This window comes from Girardinichthys multiradiatus, chromosome 3, assembly GCF_021462225.1.
Source record: "Girardinichthys multiradiatus isolate DD_20200921_A chromosome 3, DD_fGirMul_XY1, whole genome shotgun sequence".
Lineage (NCBI taxonomy): Eukaryota > Metazoa > Chordata > Actinopteri > Cyprinodontiformes > Goodeidae > Girardinichthys > Girardinichthys multiradiatus.
Window position 1 is genome coordinate 3526472 of NC_061796.1, and position 23575 is coordinate 3550046.

At 41.0% G+C, this 23575-nt stretch overlaps 1 protein-coding gene across 3 annotated transcripts in view; it reads right to left on the reverse strand.

Annotated features, from left to right (window-relative positions):
* Positions 1-428: 428 nt before the first annotated feature.
* nbeal2 (neurobeachin-like 2) overlaps positions 429-23575 on the reverse strand; it is a 55757-nt gene continuing 32610 nt past the window's right edge. For all 3 annotated transcript variants that reach the window (XM_047360792.1, XM_047360794.1, XM_047360793.1), the window contains 30 exons: positions 23347-23435; positions 22539-23246; positions 21393-21577; positions 21138-21294; positions 19279-19422; positions 14719-15042; positions 13838-13987; positions 12328-12485; positions 12107-12231; positions 11911-12028; positions 11659-11816; positions 11424-11557; positions 10211-10318; positions 10008-10103; positions 9781-9905; positions 9531-9671; positions 9314-9444; positions 9127-9236; positions 8913-9030; positions 7692-7789; positions 7273-7386; positions 7102-7185; positions 6918-7027; positions 6593-6765; positions 6414-6508; positions 6198-6314; positions 4601-4762; positions 3909-4057; positions 3358-3493; positions 429-3178 (listed from right to left, as the gene is read on the reverse strand). In XM_047360792.1, the coding sequence (XP_047216748.1) occupies positions 3071-3178; positions 3358-3493; positions 3909-4057; positions 4601-4762; positions 6198-6314; positions 6414-6508; positions 6593-6765; positions 6918-7027; positions 7102-7185; positions 7273-7386; positions 7692-7789; positions 8913-9030; positions 9127-9236; positions 9314-9444; positions 9531-9671; positions 9781-9905; positions 10008-10103; positions 10211-10318; positions 11424-11557; positions 11659-11816; positions 11911-12028; positions 12107-12231; positions 12328-12485; positions 13838-13987; positions 14719-15042; positions 19279-19422; positions 21138-21294; positions 21393-21577; positions 22539-23246; positions 23347-23435 (4625 nt within the window). In that variant the 3' untranslated portion in view covers positions 429-3070. The remainder of the gene's footprint in view (positions 3179-3357; positions 3494-3908; positions 4058-4600; positions 4763-6197; positions 6315-6413; positions 6509-6592; positions 6766-6917; positions 7028-7101; positions 7186-7272; positions 7387-7691; positions 7790-8912; positions 9031-9126; positions 9237-9313; positions 9445-9530; positions 9672-9780; positions 9906-10007; positions 10104-10210; positions 10319-11423; positions 11558-11658; positions 11817-11910; positions 12029-12106; positions 12232-12327; positions 12486-13837; positions 13988-14718; positions 15043-19278; positions 19423-21137; positions 21295-21392; positions 21578-22538; positions 23247-23346; positions 23436-23575) is intronic.

Sequence of the window (23575 nt, forward strand, 5' to 3'; positions counted from 1 at the left end):
CTTCTGCAACTTCCAATGGGATTTCTTCCCAAATTGGCCATTATTTACCTCAGTTCATCTTCCCATCTCCACAGCATCATGCTGCCACCACTATGTTTTACTGTGGGAATAGTGTGTTTAGGGTAAAGTGCAGGGTTAGTTTTCTGCTACACAGGATTTTGCACATAGGCTAAAAAGTTTAATGTTGGTCCTATTTGATAAAAGCACCTCTTCCTCATGTTTGTTGTATTCCCTTAATAGCTTGTGGTAAGATTTTAACAGGACTTCTTACTTTTTGCCGCTCTTCCATAAAGAAGAGATTTGTAAAAAACAAAACACAGTTTTCCATCAATCAAATTTCCCATCTGAATTGTGAATCCCTGCAGCTCCTCCAGAGTTACCATGGGATTCTTGGCTGCTTCAATGATCAAAACTCCCTTTGCCTCGTCTGTGACTTTAGCCAAGGCAATTTTATTTGTACAGCACATTTCAGCAACAATTTGAAGTGCTTTACTTGATGAAAACACAAAGAAAGAAAACACAGAGGGAAAAAAGTACATTGCACTGACATAATAAAGAATTTTTAAGAAAGGTGGACTGAAATTGATGTTTCAGTTAATAGTTTGAACAGTCAAAGGCAACTCCAAACAAATGGGTTTTAAAACTTGATTTAAAATAACTCAGGGTATCAGCACTTTGTTCCAGATTAGTGGAGCATAAGAAATGATGTCTCCATGTTTGGTTCTGATTCTGGAGCTGCAGAGTAGACTTGAACCAGAAGACCTGAGTGGTCTGAAAGGTTCATACGACGACAACAGATCTTTAATGTATTTTGGAGTTAAACCATTCAGTGATTTATAAACTAATAGATGTATTTTAAAGTCTAATCTCTGAGATACAGGGAGCTAGTGTAGGGACTTTAAAACTGAGGTGATGTGCTGTACTTTCTTAGTTTTAGTGGTGAAGCGGGCAGCAGTGTAATGGTTCTTTATTTGTATGGCCATGTTTTGGTAGGTTTGTAGTTTTGCCATACACTAGTCCTTGACTCTTGCTGGACAGAACATTGCTCTGTGAGATGTTAGAAACCTGGGATGTCATTTATCACCTAACTCTGCTAACTTCACCACATCTTTATCCTTGACATGTCTCAGGTGTTTCTTGGCCTTTGGATTTTTTTTATTTTTATTGAACCAATGTTCTCTGACAAACATTTGAAGCCTTTACCAAACAGCTGCATTCTAACTGAGATTAAATCACATACTCTATTTAGTAATTAGCTGGCATTTAGTTGGAATTGAATTTATTTAGGGGTATCAAAGTAAAGGCAGGCTGAATACAACTGCACGCCACAGTTTTGATGTGGCATTTTCCTTCCGTTTCACAACTACCTTCTATTGCTTTATCACATAAAATCTCAATTAAAAACCTGAACGTCGGGGCACTGGGAAGCTCAGCGGTAGAGCAGGCACAGCATATGTGGAGGCTATGGTATTTGATGCAGTTGTTCCTGGTTCAATTCCTGACCCTGGGTCACTTATAGCATACATTTTAATGCAATTTTATGGGAGGAGGGGGGTATGTTTTTAATATGTGTTTTAATTGTAGGCACCTCACAGGACCTAGGCTCATACTGTCAAGCTACTGATAAATAAAGGCCACCAGTGCCACAAACTATTTTTAAGAAAAAAACTGAAAGTTTTGTGGTTGTAATGTGACACAATGTTGAAAACTTTACTTCTGCAAAGAACTGTTATTTGAATGTGTGTTGGTGAAAGACTTGAACTGTAGCATTTTGTTTCCTTTGTGTTTCTCCTTAAAAAACAGCAGGTAATTTGTGTTCCTGTTGTTTTTTTCTCCCAGCATGACAACACAAGTTTTTTCCAACTACAACAATAAAAATAAAACAGACAGGAAGAAAATTCTTACAAAACCCACTCATGGACCTGTAGACTCACGTGTGTCAGAGTCATCGCACCATTTTTCAGATGTTCTCCCACTACAATAGCAGCAGAGGCGAGTACATTCATGCCGATAATGGTTTACTGATGTTTTCATTCAGAACATCTCTTCAACATCTAAGTCACAAAGTGTCACATCTTACAGTAAAATCATTGATTGGAATTCAGTGTTTATTACAAGACCCAGGAGTGGAGGGAAAAAAGGCACTTATTTGACAAAAATCAAACAAGGATGCAGGCATGTGGCATAATACAAAAAGCTGAAACTGGTAAATTAAGCTGTTCATAAAGGCCGATTGTGTGTATAAGGCAACCAAACGCTCTCTCTTTGAGGTTCATCAGATGTAAGCTCAACTGTCATTTTAAGAAAGTGAATGTAGTTCACATACTTGACCATTAAAGCGGGGCTGCTTTAATTGTAACAGGTTATAATTTCTCAGAGCCTAAAAAGGAATGCAGACCCATAAACTGCGGTGCATTTCTGCTGCAAATCGAAGCTTCTGTCAAACACTAAAACCCACAACATAGCAGAGGTTCGCAAGCTTCGTTAACCCCCCCTTCCCAACAAACTATCTGTACAAGTTCAACCCTCTTGTGGCATTCACCAGTATTGCAGCGTGGAAATCTCGAGAAAAGTCTACTGCAGTTTTGTTTTTGTGACTTTCAAGTTTCCAGGAGTTTTAAGAAGATCCGTTACCAATCAATGGCTTTAGGAGGGTTTTAAAGAGCGCAGAGATCCCAGCTGTGGCTCTGACAACACAAAGGAGTTGCTTGAGGTGAATTGGGTTGTAATTTTCATTTTTGTCTGAGTCAGAATGAGTCATTCCCCCTGAAATGTGACTCAAAGAGTTCACGCAGTCCATCATGAGTTTACAGCCTAAAAGACCCTCCCACCCCCAAGTTCTTCCACCAGAAACGAGACAAGCAAGGCCACTCTTTGGATTGATGTTGATTGAAAACAGCACACCTGCTGAAGAAATCTGCAACAAAATATTTTAAAAACATTTGGGTATTTTTTAAAAAGTGCTCAGTGTATAGTTTCTCTCTCAGAGAGATATCAGTGGCTTATAAGTAAAGTTTTCCCAGTTTGTTCAAGGAAAGGCCATTATTGAGTCCTCATGCCGCCGTTTCTCTTATTTGCCAGCCTTCTCCGCAGGATTGTACTCGGTTTCACCCGCCGACACCTGAGAGATGCGGCGTGTGGAGCCCCAGAGGCGACGGGAGAACTGTCCTGAGCGAACCTGAGAAGAGGAGGGAAAATGGTTTTTCTTCACAAGGGGGGTTGAAACAGATGCATTACACTGAACACATTATCATCTGAAAAACCTGGTTCTTAAGAACCAGGTACTCTGCATATAATTATCCTCCTCCCCCTTTGCTTTCTTTCAATTTCACACTCTCTTGAAGTTTGGCTTCTCACCTCTTCAGGCTTCCCCGCCCCCACCACTATTAACTTCCCGTCGTCCAGTCCCACGAGTATGTGACTGAACTCTTTAGTGATAGACACACTCCTCACAGAAACCCTCAAGGCCAGGGGCGTTATCAGAGAATCCAGGCTGCAAAACAGAAAGATATTAGAAGAGCTAGACCTTTTGTTTGAGGTTTCTCAGATGGTGCTTTGTGAAACATGGTGGTGGTAGCACCATGCTGTGAGGATGCTTATCTTCAATAGAGAGAGCAAAGCTTGTCATTCTGACTGAGTTTAGGCTATTTTGCAGATTATATTGGGCAGATATGTTGGCATTGAAGTGGAAAGCTGGTAGAGAGGTTCCCTGAAAGATTTGCAGTTGTAATAAAGTATTTAAAGTATTAAAAGTATTGAATCACAGGGGACAAAAAACACTTGATGCATGTTTTTCTTGCATCATTTACCTTTTCATTTTATAAATTGGTCTTACTTTATGTGGTGGCTAAATGTGAAAAGCGACTGAAAATTTTTGCAAGGTCTGTAAATATTCAAAACGTCTTTACCTGATTAAATCCCGGATGTGGAGGCTGCCCTGCATGGTCCCCAGGATAATGTATTCAGACACCAGGTGAAGTGCAGTAATCTGCTCCTCCATGGTGAAAGAGGACAGCAGACAGCCATTCACAGAGTAAACATGAATGGAGTGCTTGCCCTGAAGGAAAAAGCATGGCATAAATCCCGGTAGAAGAAAGAGGAATTATGTACTCTTCCATATGGACTGTGGTGCAAAGGGTCATGCAAAAGCAATTATAGCCCCTGAACGTTTCATATTTTGTCACATTACAGGCACAAAAACATGTATTTTCTTATGATTTTATGTAGTAGACCAACATAAAGAAGCACGCATTTGCTGAAGAAAGATAATACAAGGTTTGTAAAAAATTTCAGTATTAAACAACTGCAAAATGTATTTTATATTTAGGCCCTGGACTTTTAATTGGACATCCAAACACATATCACTGTAGCTCGGCCGAATGTTTACATTTCGATGAAGCTCCACCTCAGTGGTTTGTTTTTTTTTTTTTGCGTCCTCCAACATGTTTTCTTCGAGGATTGCCTTGTTTATATTAATCTTCCCAACAACCCTGACCAGCTTCTCTGTCCATGCTGAAGAAAAGTTTCAGGTTGTAAGGTGACAAAATGTAAAAACGTTCAAGGGGCATACATACTGTTGCTGGACACTGTATGTATGTACCTTCCTGTGAGAGCATTCCTCCTGAGATTTCTGCACCACGATGTGGCCTTCCATCCCCACTTGGAGCGCAGCGATCGGGGAGCATAAATTGACGTCGCCAGGAGGCCGCAGAGTTCGCAGGAACTGGCCTCGTCGGACCGTGTGCACAATTACAGTCCCATCCTGAGAAGTGAGCAACACAGACGGGGGGTCAGGAAGAATGCAACAGCTGCTCACACAAATGGATCGTTAAGAGTTACCAACAAACTGCATCAACACATAAAGGCAAGAATGGGACTCTAATTAGTTGCATATCATTTTATATTTGGTGGAGGTATTAAGGAATGTGATGAAGCAATGGATAAACTGGGAGAAAAGACAGAAATACAGTATAACATGGTAAAAGTCCTCCTCCTGAAAGAGTTTCCTTCTTCCACCACTTCTTAGACTTCAAAGACACACATTTTTGTCTAATCAGCCTTTAACTATCACTCCAAGGCTCCACTTTCTTTTCCAAATTTGGTCATTTCTAACCGTACAAAAACGAGATAACACACAGCAGAGAAAGCAACAAGTGATGTCATGGTAACTGCATGCATCTTTTTTATTTGCAGTCGTCTGGGATCCGATGAGAATAGCTGAGAATGTTGCTTTTCTACCAGCGCATGCTTTCTGAACAGCTAATGTGATCAGTGACTTACGACCGTCTCTGACTTGTTGGATTTTGTACTGTACCCACAGTTATGAGATAAGATCTTGCTGCTAACTTTGCTGTTAGCTGTTTTGCCCCTGTTCAAAGCACAGACTTTCAGGAGACGGACGGACGGTCAAACTGCCAGATGGATAGATGGATGAACAATGTGGCAGGAAATCAAACTCTGCTATACACATATTTCTTTCTTATTTGGCTAAATCTGGGAAATATTTTAATTTAATTCCAGACTTGAACCTTTGTAGGAAAACACATATAAAAGTTGCATTTTTGGACTACGTCAACTAATCTAATTTAATTTTCAAACAGACTGCTTTGATCTCTAATTGACAAGCAGAAATTACTGAAATCATTTTAGCAAAGAAGTTTAGAAACATCTGCTGCAGATGCTTTCCCACAATGAGTTACAAGGTGCTGTGAAACCTCCATCTGGAGTAAAGAGAGTGCAGAATATGATGCAGAAAGTACGCACCGCAACATAGTTTCCTTTATAGCACACTGAGAATGCTGGTTGAAGCTCCCATCACATATTGTTTGTATCATGTGTTGACATTCATGCAACATGCATCTGAGCATATCCCAAACAACAGAAAGGAATGACTACCCACATCAGTTTTAGCTGTGTTACAGAAGGCCTCCGAAGCCTAAACAACAGCAGCCATCTTTGTTAGTGAACTTCCAAGAAGTAGGAGGCATATTGTAAATATTTAGCTCAAATAGAACTTCTCTCTCCTAAACCTGCATTGCTGTATCCTTAAATGCTCCAGAAACAGGTTTCTTTGATTGAAAAACCACGAGAGGAAAACATTTTAATTCGAAGCTGGGCATCCAAAGTTCCAAAATAAAATTTTGGTCACTACGTTTTTTTTACCACATCTTGTTGTGCTGAAGAGTAATATCTCTGACCTTTGACCCTGAGACAGCCATATCCAGTTCAGTGCTGATGGCCACACAGGTCACCTCCTGGTCATGTCCGCAGAGGATTTGCACCGGCCGAGGAGACAGGCCGCTGGAGAATCCGCCCTGCAGGACAATGAGAGTAAGGAACACCCCATGTGAATGTTTCACTTCCAGCCACAGCGGCTCATTATTGATGTGTACAGAGGGTGTAAAGATATTCACCTGCTGCAAAACCTGCCACACTATACAGGATGTGTCCCTTGAGCCAGAGATGAGGTAGATGCCACACAGATCCAGAGCCAAGCAGGTAACGACATCTTACAAAAATATACATAAAAAATCACCTCATGCTGACAAGAGAAGAAAAGAAAACTTTTTCCATACATTAACAGTGAGCTCACCGATGTGCCGGCACATCCTGCCCACCAGCTTTCCCTTCCCCAGCTGAGTGACGCGAAGGCTGCAGTCCCAGTGTCCCCCGCTGAACAGCAGACGACCGTCGTTGGACACCACCAGCAACTGAGCGCCGAGCTCCACTCCAGGAGAGAAAGGTCCTGCCAGGAAACGCTGAGTCCTGCAACACGGTGAAAGATTAAAGCAAGTTTAAAACAGGCGAGTCAGCTGTGTACTTGATGCGACCAAGACCAAGCTTTCAATATGCCCGTGTTAACCTAAAGCATCTATTCCACGTAGAGCTCACAGTGGGCTTTCTACAATCTCACTCACTTCAGATTGGTCATTGTTGGGTCTTTAGTGAAGGTGAAGTAGTTGGTGATGTTTCTGTCATACGGAAGCCAGCTGTGTGTCCCGATCAAACCACTTGAGCTTACAGTCACCTGTACAGAAAAAAGGGTCTTGGCATAAAAAAAGCCTCTACATATGTAAATGATTACTGTTATTACTGTGGTACCAGGGTATCTGAGCCGTGCATGATGGAGTGATTCTGGTTCTTTGGGACCAATGCTTGGATCAGAGGAAGTCCATCACTAACCACCTGAGGCAGAGCCATGTAGACATGTAAATAAGTACAGTGCATTTAGTCATTAAATTAGAGGAACTAGATGAGCAAGCAAGACCTCACCTCCACGAATGGTCGGAGTTTCCCGAGGTGCTCGAAGATGTTCGCAGGCAGAGAGTCTAGGCGGGCCTGCCGCCGGGATGCGTTCTGGGCCGTCATTCGAGGAGGGTGAGGCTCCTGCTCAGAGACATAGATTTGAGAAAAAAACATTGTGATTTTCTAATGCAGAGCTAAAGATGGAGCAACTGCCATTCACTACTGCATTTCAAATCTCTGCATCTGCAAGGATCTGAAATTTACATCTCTTTAAAAAGCTGCTGAACAATCGCTCCTGAAGGATATTAAATAGAGAGGACTGCTATGATAAATTACAAAGCTAGAATGCTAAGCCATTGTTCATTTGTAATAGTTTAAAATTATTTCAAAATTTTTCTACCAAATAAATATCTGGAACCTCTAAGAAGGCTCATTAGTTTTCATACCTTAAGCAGCTGACAGGGAGTCTGTCCAAAGTTGCTGATGATGCCTTCCAAGGCTTTTCGCTCATTCTCATTGGCAATTGCATCTAGATCCACAGCACCTGCAACAACCCATTAAATTACGCTTTTATAATAATTTGTTATATTATATCATAAACTATATTGTAGTAGCATAATCTCACACTGAAAAAAATAGAAAAAAACAACTTTTAATTTGAATAAAAAAATCCCCAATGCCACAATTAGTGGCAATAATCCCTGGGGTATGTCATGACAGAGGGAGTGACATTTTCCTTAGCTGCACTTCAAAATTGAAAAGACTAGAGAACATGCATTTCAAGCAAGTCAGATTTGTGTTGATCTTCATAGGTCAGGAGCTGGCTACAACACAAAACAGTGACTCACCTAAACTTGCCATTATCTATAGACAGAGCAATAGTTTAAAAATATAAAATATCCTTAAACCATACCTAGCTTTATCTTACCCCCATGCACAGTGAGCAGAATGGCAAGGTAAAATAGTGGGGTCATCAAGTCTTAAAAACAATACTTTTACATGTTTGCTGGAGGTGCCAATAATTATAAAGAGTGTATACAGATGTTAAAGTGACAGCCTTCAGTCTGAAAACTGGATACATAATAAAAAACTGTTTTCTCATAAAAGGTCATATAAATATGTAAGCAAAAGATCAGTGGCATCATAAAACTGTGGATGAAAGCAAACAAAGTGCCTTTCTACAGTTTAAGGCCTACTGAAAATTTCAGTAAAAACACGATTTTCTTTTTGATATTTCTCATTTGTTGAAGCCGTTTGACAGCTAAGTTAAAAGAAGCACAACCACACAACTCATGTTTATCCTTAGTATCATGTTTTTCTTTTTGTCATTAAAAACCCATTTGACACAAACAAACACACAAGAAACTAACCATAAATGGGAGCAAAGTAATCCTACATTTACCTTTTTCATTTAGCTCAGATATTTTTTTGTTTTCAATGTTATGATTGGCTGAAAACCTAAATAAACTTGTTCAGGAACACAAAAACAACTAAATGCACACAAAAGAATACAAATGGTTACCCTTGCCCATATTCTGTTGGTCTGCAGACAAATAAGAAAAACACACTTCACATATTTTCCTTTTCAAATAGTCAGGAAGTGTCACTGCAAAAACACTGCAGTTTTTAAATTAGTTTCTTCTCAAAGGTTTTCATTGCAACCTTACCCTCATAAGTGCAGTAATAGAAGACATTGAGAGCTTTCACCGCCTCCTCTCCTCTTTGTTTGCATCCGAAGATGAGGTCAATCCATTCATGGAGGTGGGAGGACACGTGCTCGGATTCCTGCAATTTAAGAGTTGTTTTCATGGTGATACACCGTAACTCCGGCAACAGATGCATGACTGAGTTTTATAGCTCTGGATGTTATTGGTGGCTCACCAGGGCTTTCCTGTGTTTCCTGATAAAGTCTTCTCTTGATGTTGCCCAACGAGGCAGTACAACATCTGTCACCAGGTCCTGAGATATCTGCAAGCGGCCCAAGTCAAAGCCTAGCACAAAATATGAATATATTACCTTTGTATTGCAGAACATATCCCAAAAAACCTGTACTTGTAAAACATCTCACCGTTCATGTTCTGCAGGAACTCCGGGAAGTAGAAGAACTCCGGGATGAGCTCTTTGACATCAGCCGGGCTCTCCATGCGGGTCTGCCAAGCCGCTGACACCGAGTGGAACTGTCTGTCTGCAACGTCAAACCTGAAAGACAGCGATATGTTGCAGCGTGAGAACAGAAAACATACCAAAAACTGGGTAATAAACTGCGTTTTAGCCACAGTTCTCACCTGCCGCTCTGCAGCTGGATATGCAGGGTGGTGAATGGCTCCATGCGGATCATGTAGTGCATGACTCCTGCTGCATTAGAGTAGTGTGTGCCATAGTGGAATTTGTCGATTGTGCCTGTTGGGTCTTCAAAGCTCTCATACCTGATGACACAAACATATTTGTTAGACTTTATGATCTGAAAAGGATCGTTTTATGCACTATTTTAATTAAGAAATATCTGTTTTTGTTATGTTAATAAAGCCCCCTTACTTTTCTTTGACGTTCTGTGCATGACGTGGGTTGACCACGCCTATAGGCTTGGATAAATCTCTGAAAACTGAGGGGTCCTCCAGATCCAGAACAGGAGAAGTGTAGTCACACAGAACCCAGGGGAACTGAGGAGAAGCAACATACACGGATTGACAAAAATCCCTTCTCATACTGTTTGTGTGCCACAGGTAAAAAAACCAAAGCTACAGATGCACTGCAGTACGTACCACAGGGTACTGGGACAAGTCGTTGTACGTACGCCCAGCAATGGTGTTGAGCTGCATCAGGTACTCAAAGTTTGAGATTTCTCTGTACACCCATTTCTATAAAGTTCAAAATCATATTAGGTGAGAAACGTTGAAGTGTTAAAGCGTTAAAGTTAAACTCTGAAGAAATTGGATTCATATTGAAACATGATGTCAGTAAACACCTGAGTGAGTCCTGACGCCTTCAGCAGCTCCTGAGGGGAGCGGGAGCCGAAGTAAAACAGGTTCGGGGGTCGCAGGCCAAGAATCCTGGAGTACACCTTGTTTCGTACCTGAAGGATGTGAAATTCATCATTTTAGAGCTTTTTTGATCTGTGTTCCCAGACCTGCTGTTGGTCTGGGGACATAAATCTCTGCCCAACGTAAAACCAAAGTCCAGAAAGGGATTAAAACAGTGACATCAAACCAAAACAGCTTTATTCTCAGACTGTTTCATAGTGTTTATTATTTAAAAACCCACTTCAAACCCAGTGGGAATGTGTTGGTAGAATCAATTTTAGGTGAACTGCACCTCTCCTGACTCCCGACTGCGAGACACATGAAAAAACGGAGCTCCAATCGGGATTACAACCATCTATCTAAAGACATAATTGGTGACAGTGTCTAAAGAAGGCTATAACAATCCTTAGATATTTAAGAATTAAAGCCTGTGAGACGCATTTACTAGGAAGAATAACTACACACACAGCCGCTGCAGGAGCATGTGTGTTCAATTCAGAGTAAGCTGTGATCACTTTAATCAATATCTCAGAACATAAATGTTAAAAATATTCTAACTTTACACATTAAAATCTAAAACGGCTTTGAGGCCATTACTCTCTCTCTCTCTATCTTCATGGACACACTGTACTTAACTGTGATGGTCATTGGGCGAGGGGTAGGGTACACCCTGGACACGTCACCATTGAGTGTAACACAGAGACAAACAGGACAAAAAAAAACATACACACACATTCACTCCTAAGGGCAATTTAGAGTAACCTATTAACCTAACAGGCATGGTTTTGGTGTGTGGGAGGAAGCCAGAGTACTCGGAGAGAACCAATGTATCGACAGGGAGAACATGCAAACTCCAAGCAGAAAGACCTCAGGCTAAAATTCAAATCCAAGAGCTTTTTGCTGCAAGGCAACAGTGCAAACAACTGCTCCACTGTGCACCGCCGTAAAATATGTCACAGATATTGAAAGCAAAAAATCTTTAACAATACTGTATATATTAATTTTACGATGAAGACTGGGAACAGATTATGCAGCTCTAAATAAAGATTATTGGTAAAAGTCCTGATCATTATTTTAACCAAACATTTGTTGTTTTTTGTTTTCACACAGCATTTCAAGCTGTAATTATCCAGTTCCTTAATTTAACATATACATGACCTTCTTTCTGAAGTTGATGAAGTAATGAGCCTGGTCGATGAAGAAAAGCTCAAGCGCAGACCGTCGCAGGTTGTATCTCCTCAAATGGACTTCCCGAAGCTGAGACAGAGGTCTTTTGAAATCAAACCCGATTCCTACAGGAGAAGGGAGGCACACTTATGAGTCATCCGAGACAGAAACCTTTGACGAACCACAAAACAGAGAGGTGTAGCTTTCAGCAGCACACATTTCTCACCATCCTCGGTCTCTTCTTTCTCACTGCTGCCGTCATAGAAGTAAAGATGATGTGTGGTGACCTCCAGTCGACCCGGCACCACAGCCACAATGGTGATGAGCTCACAGTCTTCAGACAGAACCAGTTTTTCTTTCTGACTTTCGTCCTCTCCTTCCCCTCTGAAGGCAACATTGAACGGGTCAGACGTAAGGCCGCTTTCTTCTAGATTTTTAGCCCTTATTTGAATTATCCAAATGAAAGTTGTGGACATACTTGTTATCCAAAAAGACGAGATCCTCATCTTCCAAATGATCATCCACCATGTCGCTTACTTTTGCTTCCTTAGCAACAGCCAATGGGAGTGGTTCAGAGCTGCGCGGGCTTTCAGCTCCTGATGATCACAGCAACACGACTTATTTAATGGTTTGCCAAAAAAACTAAAGAAAAGATCAATATAACGATGTCATACCCATGTTATCCCTCAGGGCGCTGGCCTCACTGTGTGAATCATAGTTATAGTTGGGTACAAGTTTGAGTCGCATCTTTGAATAAGTTTCAGCACCGGACAGTTTCCATTTCACCTCTGGCTGAACTCTGACATCAAGCATGAGACAAACAAAACTCAGGACATTTAGGCTTACAAAGAGGCAGAGAAAGAACAACAGATTGAGACATGAGATGCAGTCGTACCTGTTGGCCCATGCTCCCCTCTCACAGGTGAAAAGTCTGCGGAGAACTCTCCAGTGCTGCCACACCACCCCCAGTTGGTTGGAGTTCTGCTTCTGCCAAATCACGTACCTGTTGTTCTCACTGCGAACTCGCTTCATGTAGGGGTCCACGATCACCTCCTGTTTGCACAGTGAGACACATCAGATCTGAGGGGTCTTATGAAGTTGCTGGAGGTATGTGAGGACAGTTTACATTTTGTCATGTTACAACTACAAAGTTTTGCATTTTTGTTTCTGATTTTATACATACCAACAAAAAGTAACAAATATTTGTAAAAATCAAACCTGGCTTTCAAATTTGTATAGCATGCATTTTATTTCTAGCCAACTGAGTTAATACTTTGTAGAACCTCCTTTCGCCTCTCTTATAGTTTCAAGTTTCTTGGGTATGTCTCTACCAGCTTGCACATCTAGATAACCGTTTTTCTTTGCAAAATAACTCAAAGTCTGGACTTTGACTCGAACATTCCATCACATTAATAAGCTTTAAACTAAACCCTTCCCTTGTAGCTCTGGCTATATCTTTAAGCTTGTTCTGCTGGAAGGTTAACCTCTGCCACAGTCTCAAATCTTCTGCAGCCTCCAACAGGTTTTCTTCCAGGATTGCCAGGTATTTAGCCCCACCCATCAACTCTGACCAGTTTCCCAGTCCATGCTAAAGAAAAGCATCCCCACAGTGTGATGCTTCCATTTGTTTTACCATAGGGATGTTGTGTTCAGGGTGATGTGCAGGATTAGTTTTATTCCACACATAAAATGTAGCATTTAATTTTGGTCTCATCTGACCAGAGCAACTGCTTCAATGTATTTGCCTACATGTCTAGTGGTAAATCGCAATGAGTACTTCTTATGGCTTTCATTCAACACTAATGTTCTTCTCAGCACTTCATAAAAGCCAGATTATTTGGTAAATGACAACAAATTGAGTGGCGGATCTCTGCAGCTCCTCCAGACCATTGGCCTCTTGGCTGCTGCTCGGAGAAATGCTTTTGTTTCCTGGTCTGTCAGTTTAGGTGGACGGCCATGTCTTGGCAGTTTTGCATTTGTGCCATACTCCTTCCATTTTCAGATGATGGATTAAACAGTGGTCTGTAAGATGTTCAAAGCTTTGAATATAACCCTGCTTTGAGCAGCTCCACAACTTTCTCCCTAACCTCCCAATGTCTCTTGGTCTTCATGTGGCTAATGTTCTCTAACAAACCTCTGTGGCCTTCACAGCTGTCTTTATACTACGATTAAATAACACTATTTATTACTAGGTATCACAGTAAAGGGGTTGAATCATTAAAAGCCTTTCACATATGGCTTGCTTAAGTGTATAAAATGTTAAAAAAAACCACACACTAAAGATTTTGTTAGTCGATCAAATAAAATCCTTGAAAAAAAACCACATTGACCATGGTAGAGGATCTGTAATGCTGCGGGCCTCGTATGAATGAATACATTTGTATCAAACCGTAAATATACACAACCTGAAACTTGGACTTGCTGTCAGATCTGTCTTTGTCACGTTTAAATGCCATACTCATTAGATCATCGAAGCAGGAGTTCCAGAAATTGGACATGATATCATGACTCCGTCCAAATGTGTCCAGTTCGTACTGCTCCATGGTGGGCTGAACCTGGGAAACAGACAGACCCAGAGCTGTAAGGGAAGCCTCAGACAGATAACTTACATACCTTACAGCCTGAAGTCACTGCTAACTTTAACCTATTATTTACTTCAATATATGTGAATCAAAAAGCGCTGCTCAGCTGCTATGTTCCCATTTGAGTTAACAAAAATACACTCACTTACATACATCTAAAACAAACACACAAACTCTATAAATAAACCCTGTATGGACAGTTTATATGCTCTCAGCGTCTGAGACCACTGCCTTTTTAAAGCTTGTTATAAACATTTACAGCAGCCAAAGTTCTGCCACAGTGCGGAATGTATTGGAAGATCCGTATACAGAAGAAAACTAAACAAAACAGATTTATAAGCAGGCGATGTCACACAGAGGCATGATGAATCGAAGCTCGGCTGGAGTGGAGTGTGTCTGCTTGGCAGCAGTTTGCCTTGGGTTCGAGTATACACCACTGCATAACTAACACACTGAAGGAAAGTTTAACAAGTGTGATGTAAAGCAGTAAAAGTTAAACTTAACTTTGGAGTAAATATCTTAGAAACAATCTGGGAGGTAACAGGTCAGACCAGAATACAAGATTACAAAAAAAAGGTGTGTGTGCAAGAACTTGACAAAGAACAGAGTATCTGAAAGACAGAGGATCAGGCTCCATGAACTCCCTAAACACAAGATAGATGTCAGCCATTTTTAAAATACACAAAGTCTGTCACGACACAGACCTTCTGCTTGTAAAAGCTCTGCCACTCCAGCGCGTTACAGTAAACCTTCAGATCCTCGGCGAAGGTGGTGCTACCGTTGGTGATGGGCAAGTTGGGCAAGTGGTTCTGGAGGGCAATGGGGTCTGCGTGCTGGTCCAGCAGAGTCCTCATGATGGGCACCAGCTGGGAGAAAGTCTCCAAACGACTGGAGTTAGTTTCTTCCATTACAAGTTCTGGCCACAAGGGGGCGCCAAGCTTCCCCAGCAGGAAGCAGACTTCCTCCCAGCTCAGACAGAGCACAGTCTGGAGGAGACTGTGGAGCTTCAAATATGCCATCTCACATACCTGAGGATCAGCAAAGACAAATTATTTAAATCGAGAAGAAATAAAAAATATGTTGATTGCATCATGTTACATGTCACATGATCTGGTTTTTTTAATGACTTTTTTTTTAATGAGGGGTAAAAATAGAGGCAGGGTACACCCTGGACAGGTTGCCAGTCCATCGCAGGGCAACACACAAACAACCATACACCTAAGGGAAATTTAGAGTGACCAATTAACCTAACAGGCATGTCTTTGGACTGTGGGAGGAAGCCAGAGTACCTGGTGAGAACCCACGCATGCACAGAGAGAACATGCAAACTCCATGCAGAAAGACCCCAGGCCGGGAATCGAACCCGGGACCTACTTGCTGCAAGGCAACAGTGCTACCAACTGCGCCACCGTGCAGCCCATATACAGGTCCTTCTCAAAAAATTAGCATATTGTGATAAAGTTAATTATTTTCCATAATGTCGTGATGAAAATTTAACATTCATATATTTTAGATTCATTGCACACTAACTGAAATATTTCAGGTCTTTTATTGTCTTAATATGGATGATTTTGGCATACAGCTCATGAAAACCCAAAATTCCTATCTCACAGAATTAGCATATTTCATCCGACCAATAAAATAAAAGTGTTTTTAATACAAAAAATGTCAACCTTCAAATAATCATGTACAGTTATGCACTCAATACTTGGTCGAGAATCCTTTTGCAGAAATGACTGCTTCAATGCGGCGTGGCATGGAGGCAATCAGCCTGTGGCACTGCTGAGGTCTTATGGAGGCCCAGGATGCTTCGATAGCGGCCTTTAGCTCATCGAGAGTGTTGGGTCTTGAGTCTCTCAACGTTCTCTTCACAATATCCCACAGATTCTCTATGGGGTTCAGGTCAGGAGAGTTGGCAGGCCAATTGAGCACAGTGATACCATGGTCACTAAACCATTTACCAGTGGTTTTGGCACTGTGAGCAGGTGCCAGGTCGTGCTGAAAAATGAAATCTTCATCTCCATAAAGCTTTTCAGCAGATGGAAGCATGAAGTGCTCCAAAATCTCCTGATAGCTAGCTGCATTGACCCTGCCCTTGATAAAACACAGTGGACCAACACCAGCAGCTGACACGGCACCCCAGACCATCACTGACTGTGGGTACTTGACACTGGACTTCTGGCATTTTGGCATTTCCTTCTCCCCAGTCTTCCTCCAGACTCTGGCACCTTGATTTCCTGAATGACATGCAGAATTTGCTTTCATCCGAAAAAAGTACTTTGGACCACTGAGCAACAGTCCAGTGCTGCTTCTCTGTAGCCCAGGTCAGGTGCTTCTGCCGCTGTTTCTGGTTCAAAAGTGGCTTGACCTGGGGAATGCGGCACCTGTAGCCCATTTCCTGCACACGCCTGTGCACGGTGGCTCTGGATGTTTCTACTCCAGACTCAGTCCACTGCTTCCGCAGGTCCCCCAAGGTCTGGAATCGGCCCTTCTCCACAATCTTCCTCAGGGTCTGGTCACCTCTTCTCGTTGTGCAGCGTTTTCTGCCACACTTTTTCCTTCCCACAGACTTCCCACTGAGGTGCCTTGATACAGCACTCTGGGAACAGCCTATTCAGTTCAGAAATTTCTTTCTGTGTCTTACCCTCTTGCTTGAGGGTGTCAATAGTGGCCTTCTGGACAGCAGTCAGGTCGGCAGTCTTACCCATGATTGGGGTTTTGAGTGATGAACCAGGCTGGGAGTTTTAAAGGCCTCAGGAATCTTTTGCAGGTGTTTAGAGTTAACTCGTTGATTCAGATGATTAGGTTTATAGCTCGTTTAGAGACCCTTTTAATGATATGCTAATTTTGTGAGATAGGAATTTTGGGTTTTCATGAGCTGTATGCCAAAATCATCCGTATTAAGATAATAAAAGACCTGAAATATTTCAGTTAGTGTGCAATGAATCTAAAATATATGAATGTTAAATTTTCATCACTGACATTATGGAAAATAATGAACTTTATCACAATATGCTAATATTTTGAGAAGGACCTGTATATATATATATATATATATATATATATATATATATATATATATATATATATATATATATATATATATATATATATATCCTGCCAGTGAATTTGCCAATAGTTAAAGCAACATTTAATTAAGAAAAAGTAGATGATTAGTAGAACATCTTTTGCTTTATTCTTTTTGTTTTCCTTCTTCTTTGTATCATGTTATTGTGTTTCAGAGGGTTGCATGTTCAATATAGGTCCGAAGTCATGCTTTCTTTGTGTCAGCTGCCTCAACCAAAGCAAAAGCTTATATTTATGACAAAAAGCCTTTTCAGTCATTCTTTGTTTACTCCAACTAACTTTTCAACCTTAGTACACACAAACACGTTTTTAAATGAATCATTTATCTGTTCATCTGCAGCAAGTAAAGCAATCTCCCTGACTTTTCATTCAGGAAAAACTGGTTGTTTGAATGAACAGACGTGAAAAATCTAAAGATAAACACAATAGGCATGGTGGCAGAAATGATAACCTATGTAATTTGAGAAGCTAACAAATGTTTTATGTCCTTTCAGCTGCACAAACAATAATGATGAGGCCCTATTATGCAATCTATAAGTCACTGACCAAATTTAAATACTTTTAACTGAATTAATAATCAGATCAAAATGTACACTTATGATAATTCATTTAATCTATATCAGCAGATTGAGGTAAATTACAAAAACATATATGGTCCTGTTTGCATCACAGAAACAGTACCTGGTTTCCTAAAGTACTAAAATATCAATAAAACAATAACCCAGTAACACTACTGTTAAAACAAATAAAATGCTACTGTTTGATCAATGTCTAAATGGCTTACGATGTTTTCTGCTTTGATATTATTCCAAGTTATTTCAGTCATGTGTTAAACCAAAACTGTGCAAGAAAAAAAGTTACGCATCTGGCCAACACTACCAGGAATATTTAAATTTAAAAAGATTAGATTTAAAAAACAAATCGCAAACTTTGACTTTAGGCCAAGAGGACAATAATGTTTCTCATATCTTGGGCAGTGTTAACAAACTTTTGAAGGTTATAGTTGGTAAAGTACAAGACTGAAATTTAATTAGTAAATTGTGGCGAAATGTAAAAATACATCAGGATGAACATTATTTTCATGTCTGAGACCGGCTTTGAAATATATATGCACCAACCTACTGGCTCGAGAACAGAGTCTGCCAATATTCCCTTAATGGGCAGGCCAAATACAATAACAACAACAAACATAATAGTCCCAGATATTTTCTGTCTATAACCAACAGCATGTCATTTGATGCCTTTTTTTGAGTGGAAGACAAATGAGACGATAGAAGACGATACTTCTGAAATTCCTTCATCTTGTTTCTGCCCTATTTAAAACTGCTGCTATAAAGAACCCTCCAGCAGATCTTTCCCTTAGTCATGTGCTAAAGTCACCAGAAAGAAAAAGGAAAAACACAGCGTCAGTCAAAAGTGGAATGAAAATAAATTGGTACTGGCCTGAAATATTCTGATCGGTGCATCTTAAGTTACCAATATTATTGCATTTGTCTACAAACACAAAATAGTCCTGATGACATCAATTTTACCATTCTGCCCTACTACTGGCAGAGCAAATCTAACATTTATTTCAGAGCAGAAGTTGCAATAACACTTTTTAAAGTAAATATTGAAGTGAAAACTTTACACAAGCAAATTTACTTCCTGTCGATAGATTTAGAAGGAATCTTATGAGCACTGTTTTTATTAGTTAACTGAACTGTCTTCACACTCCATCATCTCCATAAGACCCTCATCTGTGATGTTTAGGATAATTTTATTCTATAAGAGACATTTTTTACATTTTTAAGAAGAGTTCAAGTAGTTTATATCCACACACAGGAGCAGCGTGTAATGAAAATCCAGATGGTCAACTTAATTTACGAGTGCTCCCTTTATTCCACAGTTCTATATCAGCAAGTGTCATAACTCACAGGGGAGCTGCCCTTTCATACTGAACACTCCCCAACAGGAATGACTACAATGTCTTTGCAAAGTGAGCCATAGAAGGCTTGGTATTTAAACGGTCTCTTTATCTGAGATCACTTATCAAGTTAAATACTCCTTTTCCTTTAGACATGTTTCAGGAACTGCCTTCTGCAGATATTGATCTTTAATGAGCTTAGGTTGTCAGAGTCAGAGGAGTCATTCTAGAGTTTGTGTGCTCAACAGGTGGGATTGTGGGTGCACCTGACCTGCGAGTTCTGCTGGTGGATGTAACTTGTGATGATACGCAGGCCAATCTGGGCCATCTCCTTCAGCTCTGTGTTTCCAGGGCTGCCGGGGGTGCTGTGCCAGGCCTGCAACCTGTCCAGCAGGTTCACCACCCCTTCAAAGATCTGCAGCAAAACAACAGCTGTCAACAGAAGGACTCAGAGAAAGAAGGCCAGACCTGTTTCCACACCTTTGAGTAAACCATTGGTACACCCTGAGCTGCAATTAAACCCAACCTTGACTCAAACACAAAACAGTGGCATTTGACCTAATGTCTAACAGTGACACCACCCATAGACACTTCCAGTTGATTATGGCTTGTATTTACTGCCTTATTCTATGAAGAATGGAAAAACATTTACCTGTAAATTAATTTTAGACAACAGTTGTGTTAAACAAAAACCGACCCATGAATCTCACATAAAATATTCATTTTTATTTAATTGCCTAAACTTTAAACTGAATAATTAACTTTCTTAGAGAGCTATGTAGAATTGTATAACCAGTACAGCGCTATGTTTGAGAGCATCAAATAAATGTTGATATAAGACAAAGTTAACCTGAGTAAATAGCATTTATGAAAGATGATTTATTTTATCCAAACCAACCTGGCCTAGTGTGAATAGTAACTGCCCCTAGGCCCAATACCTGTTGGGAACAACTACCACAGAGTGTTTACAATAACTGGCAATGAGTCTCTAACATTGGTGTGGAAGAGTTTTGAACAGCATGTTTAAAGTCATATGACAGCATTTCAATTTAAGTCAAGGCTTTGACTAGATCACTCCAGCACCCTTATGTTTTCCGTAGCTTGCTACGATGTGAAGTGGCTGAGATACACAGCCAGAAATGTTAGGTAAATTATATCTAGAGGGAGATGCATGACGGGCACTTCAAAAGGGTTATTGTGAATCCGTAATTCTGAAGTCCTCGGACTAAACCACCCTTGGTTTGGCTAGCTGGAGTGAATAATTACAGTTTCACCAAACAGTTTCATGAAATAATCATTTGAAAACTGTGTTTTGTATTTACTCAAGTCGTCCTTGTCTGATGTTAAAATTTGTTCAAGGATCTGAAACATTTAAGTTTGACAAAAAAGCAAAAATAGAAGAAATCTGTTAGAAAGCAAACAGCTATTTCACTCATGTTTTACAACACTACCTAGCACGGGATGCATTGTATTTTGGACTGGGATTCAGTGATTCAGGTCTATGTGGGACAAAAATATGCTGATATCTGGATGGCCTAATTACAGGTTTCTTAGGGTTTGGAAGCCCTGATTAAGTTATCTTGATATTTATCAGTCCTAATAATTGTCTGTGTGGCCTTTTGTAAGTTAGGAAAAGTCTATTATTATAAGCCAGATAAGGTCACTCGAATAATTTGTAAATTTGGCATTAATATTTAAACCTCCCTCTATAATTATATATATACTGCAGTCAACTAGGTCAAAGAAGAGTGAAAATTAATCCTATCAAACAACCTACTTGTATGTATCTTTATACTTCTTCATATGCAACGATAATCAGTTCCACAAATTAGAAATCAGCTACAACAGTGTTTCTGGACAACTTGGGTTAGTTCATTACCATTATCAGCAACTCTTTGAGAACAGCGAACGTCTCAGACTGAAGAAAATACCCTTTACCACAGTTTAATCATCCTCTGTCAAAATATTAATTTGTTCTTCAGCTTTTTCATAGTAAAAAGACTACTTTTAGAGTAGCTAGTAATAATATTTCTCCACAGACTATCAGACAGATACTTTTTGCTGTCTCTTAGTCAATTGGCGAATCATATAGAGCTTCCTCTTTATGATTTATGAGTAATCACAAAGTACCTTCTCACTCCACAGCGTTCTGTTGTCTGTACCCTCAGCAAAAAGGAAGTCCTGCAGCAGCCTGAGGAGCCGGACCAGACTGGGACAGAAGGGCAAAGACACTCCCTGTGCATCCCTCAGGTCTGACAGGGAGGACTCCAGCATCATTTCCAAAAGACTGCCATGCACAGTAATGGAAATACATTTAACATAACATTGGACAACATCATCATATTTATTAGCATAGGTTCTCTTGTTAAAATCAGCAGAACAAACCTGCGCTTGATTTCATCAGGAGGACGGACCAGTTGGCAGGAGGAGCCCAGTTTGGTGAGAACAGAAAATACCTGACCCCTCTCCCTCCACACCACGTCCTCAGGCCCCTCAGCCCCACTGCCACTCCACAGCACGCAGAAGACGATGTTGGTTAGCAGGTTGCACAGCTCCTCCTCCGGGGTCTGCTGAAGTACAAACAGATACATGTGAAAATGAAGAACTATGTTTAAGGGCGCCCTGATCGTTTCCACACTTTATCACATTTTATTGGCATTTTAAGTGACAGGCCAACACAAAAAATAATGGTTGTAGTTTTTTACTAATAACCAGATAAACAATGTGGCATGCCTTGGTATTCACCTGCCTTTACTCAGAAACACCGAAATAAAATCCAGCGCAACCATTAATGGACTTTGATAGTTTAACAGGAGCACACCAGACACATCATGGATAAAAGCATGGAGAAGTTTTAAACAGAGTTAAGTTATTAAACAATGTTCGAAGCTTCGAACATCTAGCAGAAACCTGATCGATCCATCTCCTAAACAATTGCGACTCTATCAGGAAAAAGCCAGGCACCTTAACTGACAAACCAAGCAAAGAGGGCATTAATCAGAGAAGCAACCAAGAGGGCAGTGGTCACTCTAGAGGAGCTGCAGAGGTCCACAGCTCAGATAACAACATCTATTGGTCAGAAGAACTAAAAGTCATGCATGTTCTGAACACAACTTAACCATAGTGAAGCATGGTGGTGGCAGCATCATGCTGTGGGAATGTTCCTCTTCAGCAGAGACCGGAAAGCTAGTCAGAGCTCTTAAGTAGAAGGATGGAGCTAAATACAGGACAATCCTGGGAGAAAACTTGGTAAAAGTTGCAAAATACTTGACACTGGGGCAGATGTTTTCAGTCTCCAGATGTGTGCAACAGAGATCAACGGAAACCAAAAGGCTTGCATCTCAAACTGAAGTGAAAGACCTTTGTTCAGACGGCCTTACTACAAATGTGCGCCAAATCTTTCAGATTACTTAACCGTGTATTCTTTTCCTTCCATTTCACAATCAGGCACAACCCTCTGCTGGTCTATCACATTAACCTGTAACCACACCTGCAATAAAACTAAACTTTGAGTAAATGGAGGAGATATACCTGAGGGTTGGATGTGTTGGAGATGGTGTCTCCAGTAGGAGGGTCTGTCCCATAGCTGGTGTCATCCAGCACATTAGACAAACTGGAGCTCTTCCTCGGCCTTAGTGGTGAAAATGGTTTTGAGTGCTCCAGAGGAGACGGTGTGTTGGTCAGACTTCCTGCAGGGGTGTGCGTGCTGGTGTCCCCCATGCCTCCTAACTCCAAATCGAAAGGAGATATGCCGAATGGGGAGAGCGGCTGGTAGTCTCTTCCCTCGTCGTCCGGTCGAGGAGAAGCAATGTCAACCGGATTGGAGGTGGAGGATGAGTGGCTCCCCTGATCCACCGAATCAAACGACTTAAAATGAAGTGAGCTGCTGTAGTTCTTTAGCTGGCCTCCGCCTCCACTAGAAGGCGACTGGGATAAATCAGAGAACCCCTCAGAGATGTCCCGGTGACCACAATTGTCGTCCTCCTCCTCCTCGTCCTGTGAGTTGTGGTAGTTCATGTAGATGTCAGTGCGAGAGTCCTCTACGACCACAGACGGATCCCTGCGCAGCGGCGGCCGGTAGCTTGGCGCAAAGGAGCCGTGGTTAACAGAATCTGTGATGCTCACATCGTGGGCTTCCAAGGACTCCTTCACGAAGAGTTTGGTCAGAACATCCTGCCAGCTGGGCTGCTTGGCGAGCTGCTTCACATAATCCTCGTTGGAGTAGATCAGATGAAAGAGCTGGAGGAAATTGAAAAGAAACAGAAAATTATCTTGGATTTGTTGGCAGCAAACTTGCTTCCAAAAGTCTACATTTAAGATAAGATGTGAGAGGACTGACCTTGCGACAGACGTCCAGCCGGACGGTGAGCTCAGCTCGATGGGACAGACAGACCACAGCCAGGAGGTCTCTGAAGTTAGGACTGGCATCTGTAGCAAACAGTAAAATGTGTTTATGAATGATTCCCTTACAGCATACAATCATTCAATTGAGGTGTTTTTAATCATATGAACAAAACAGTACAAAACATGTAAATTTGTGTTCTTTAAAAAAGAGATTATCCTTGAAA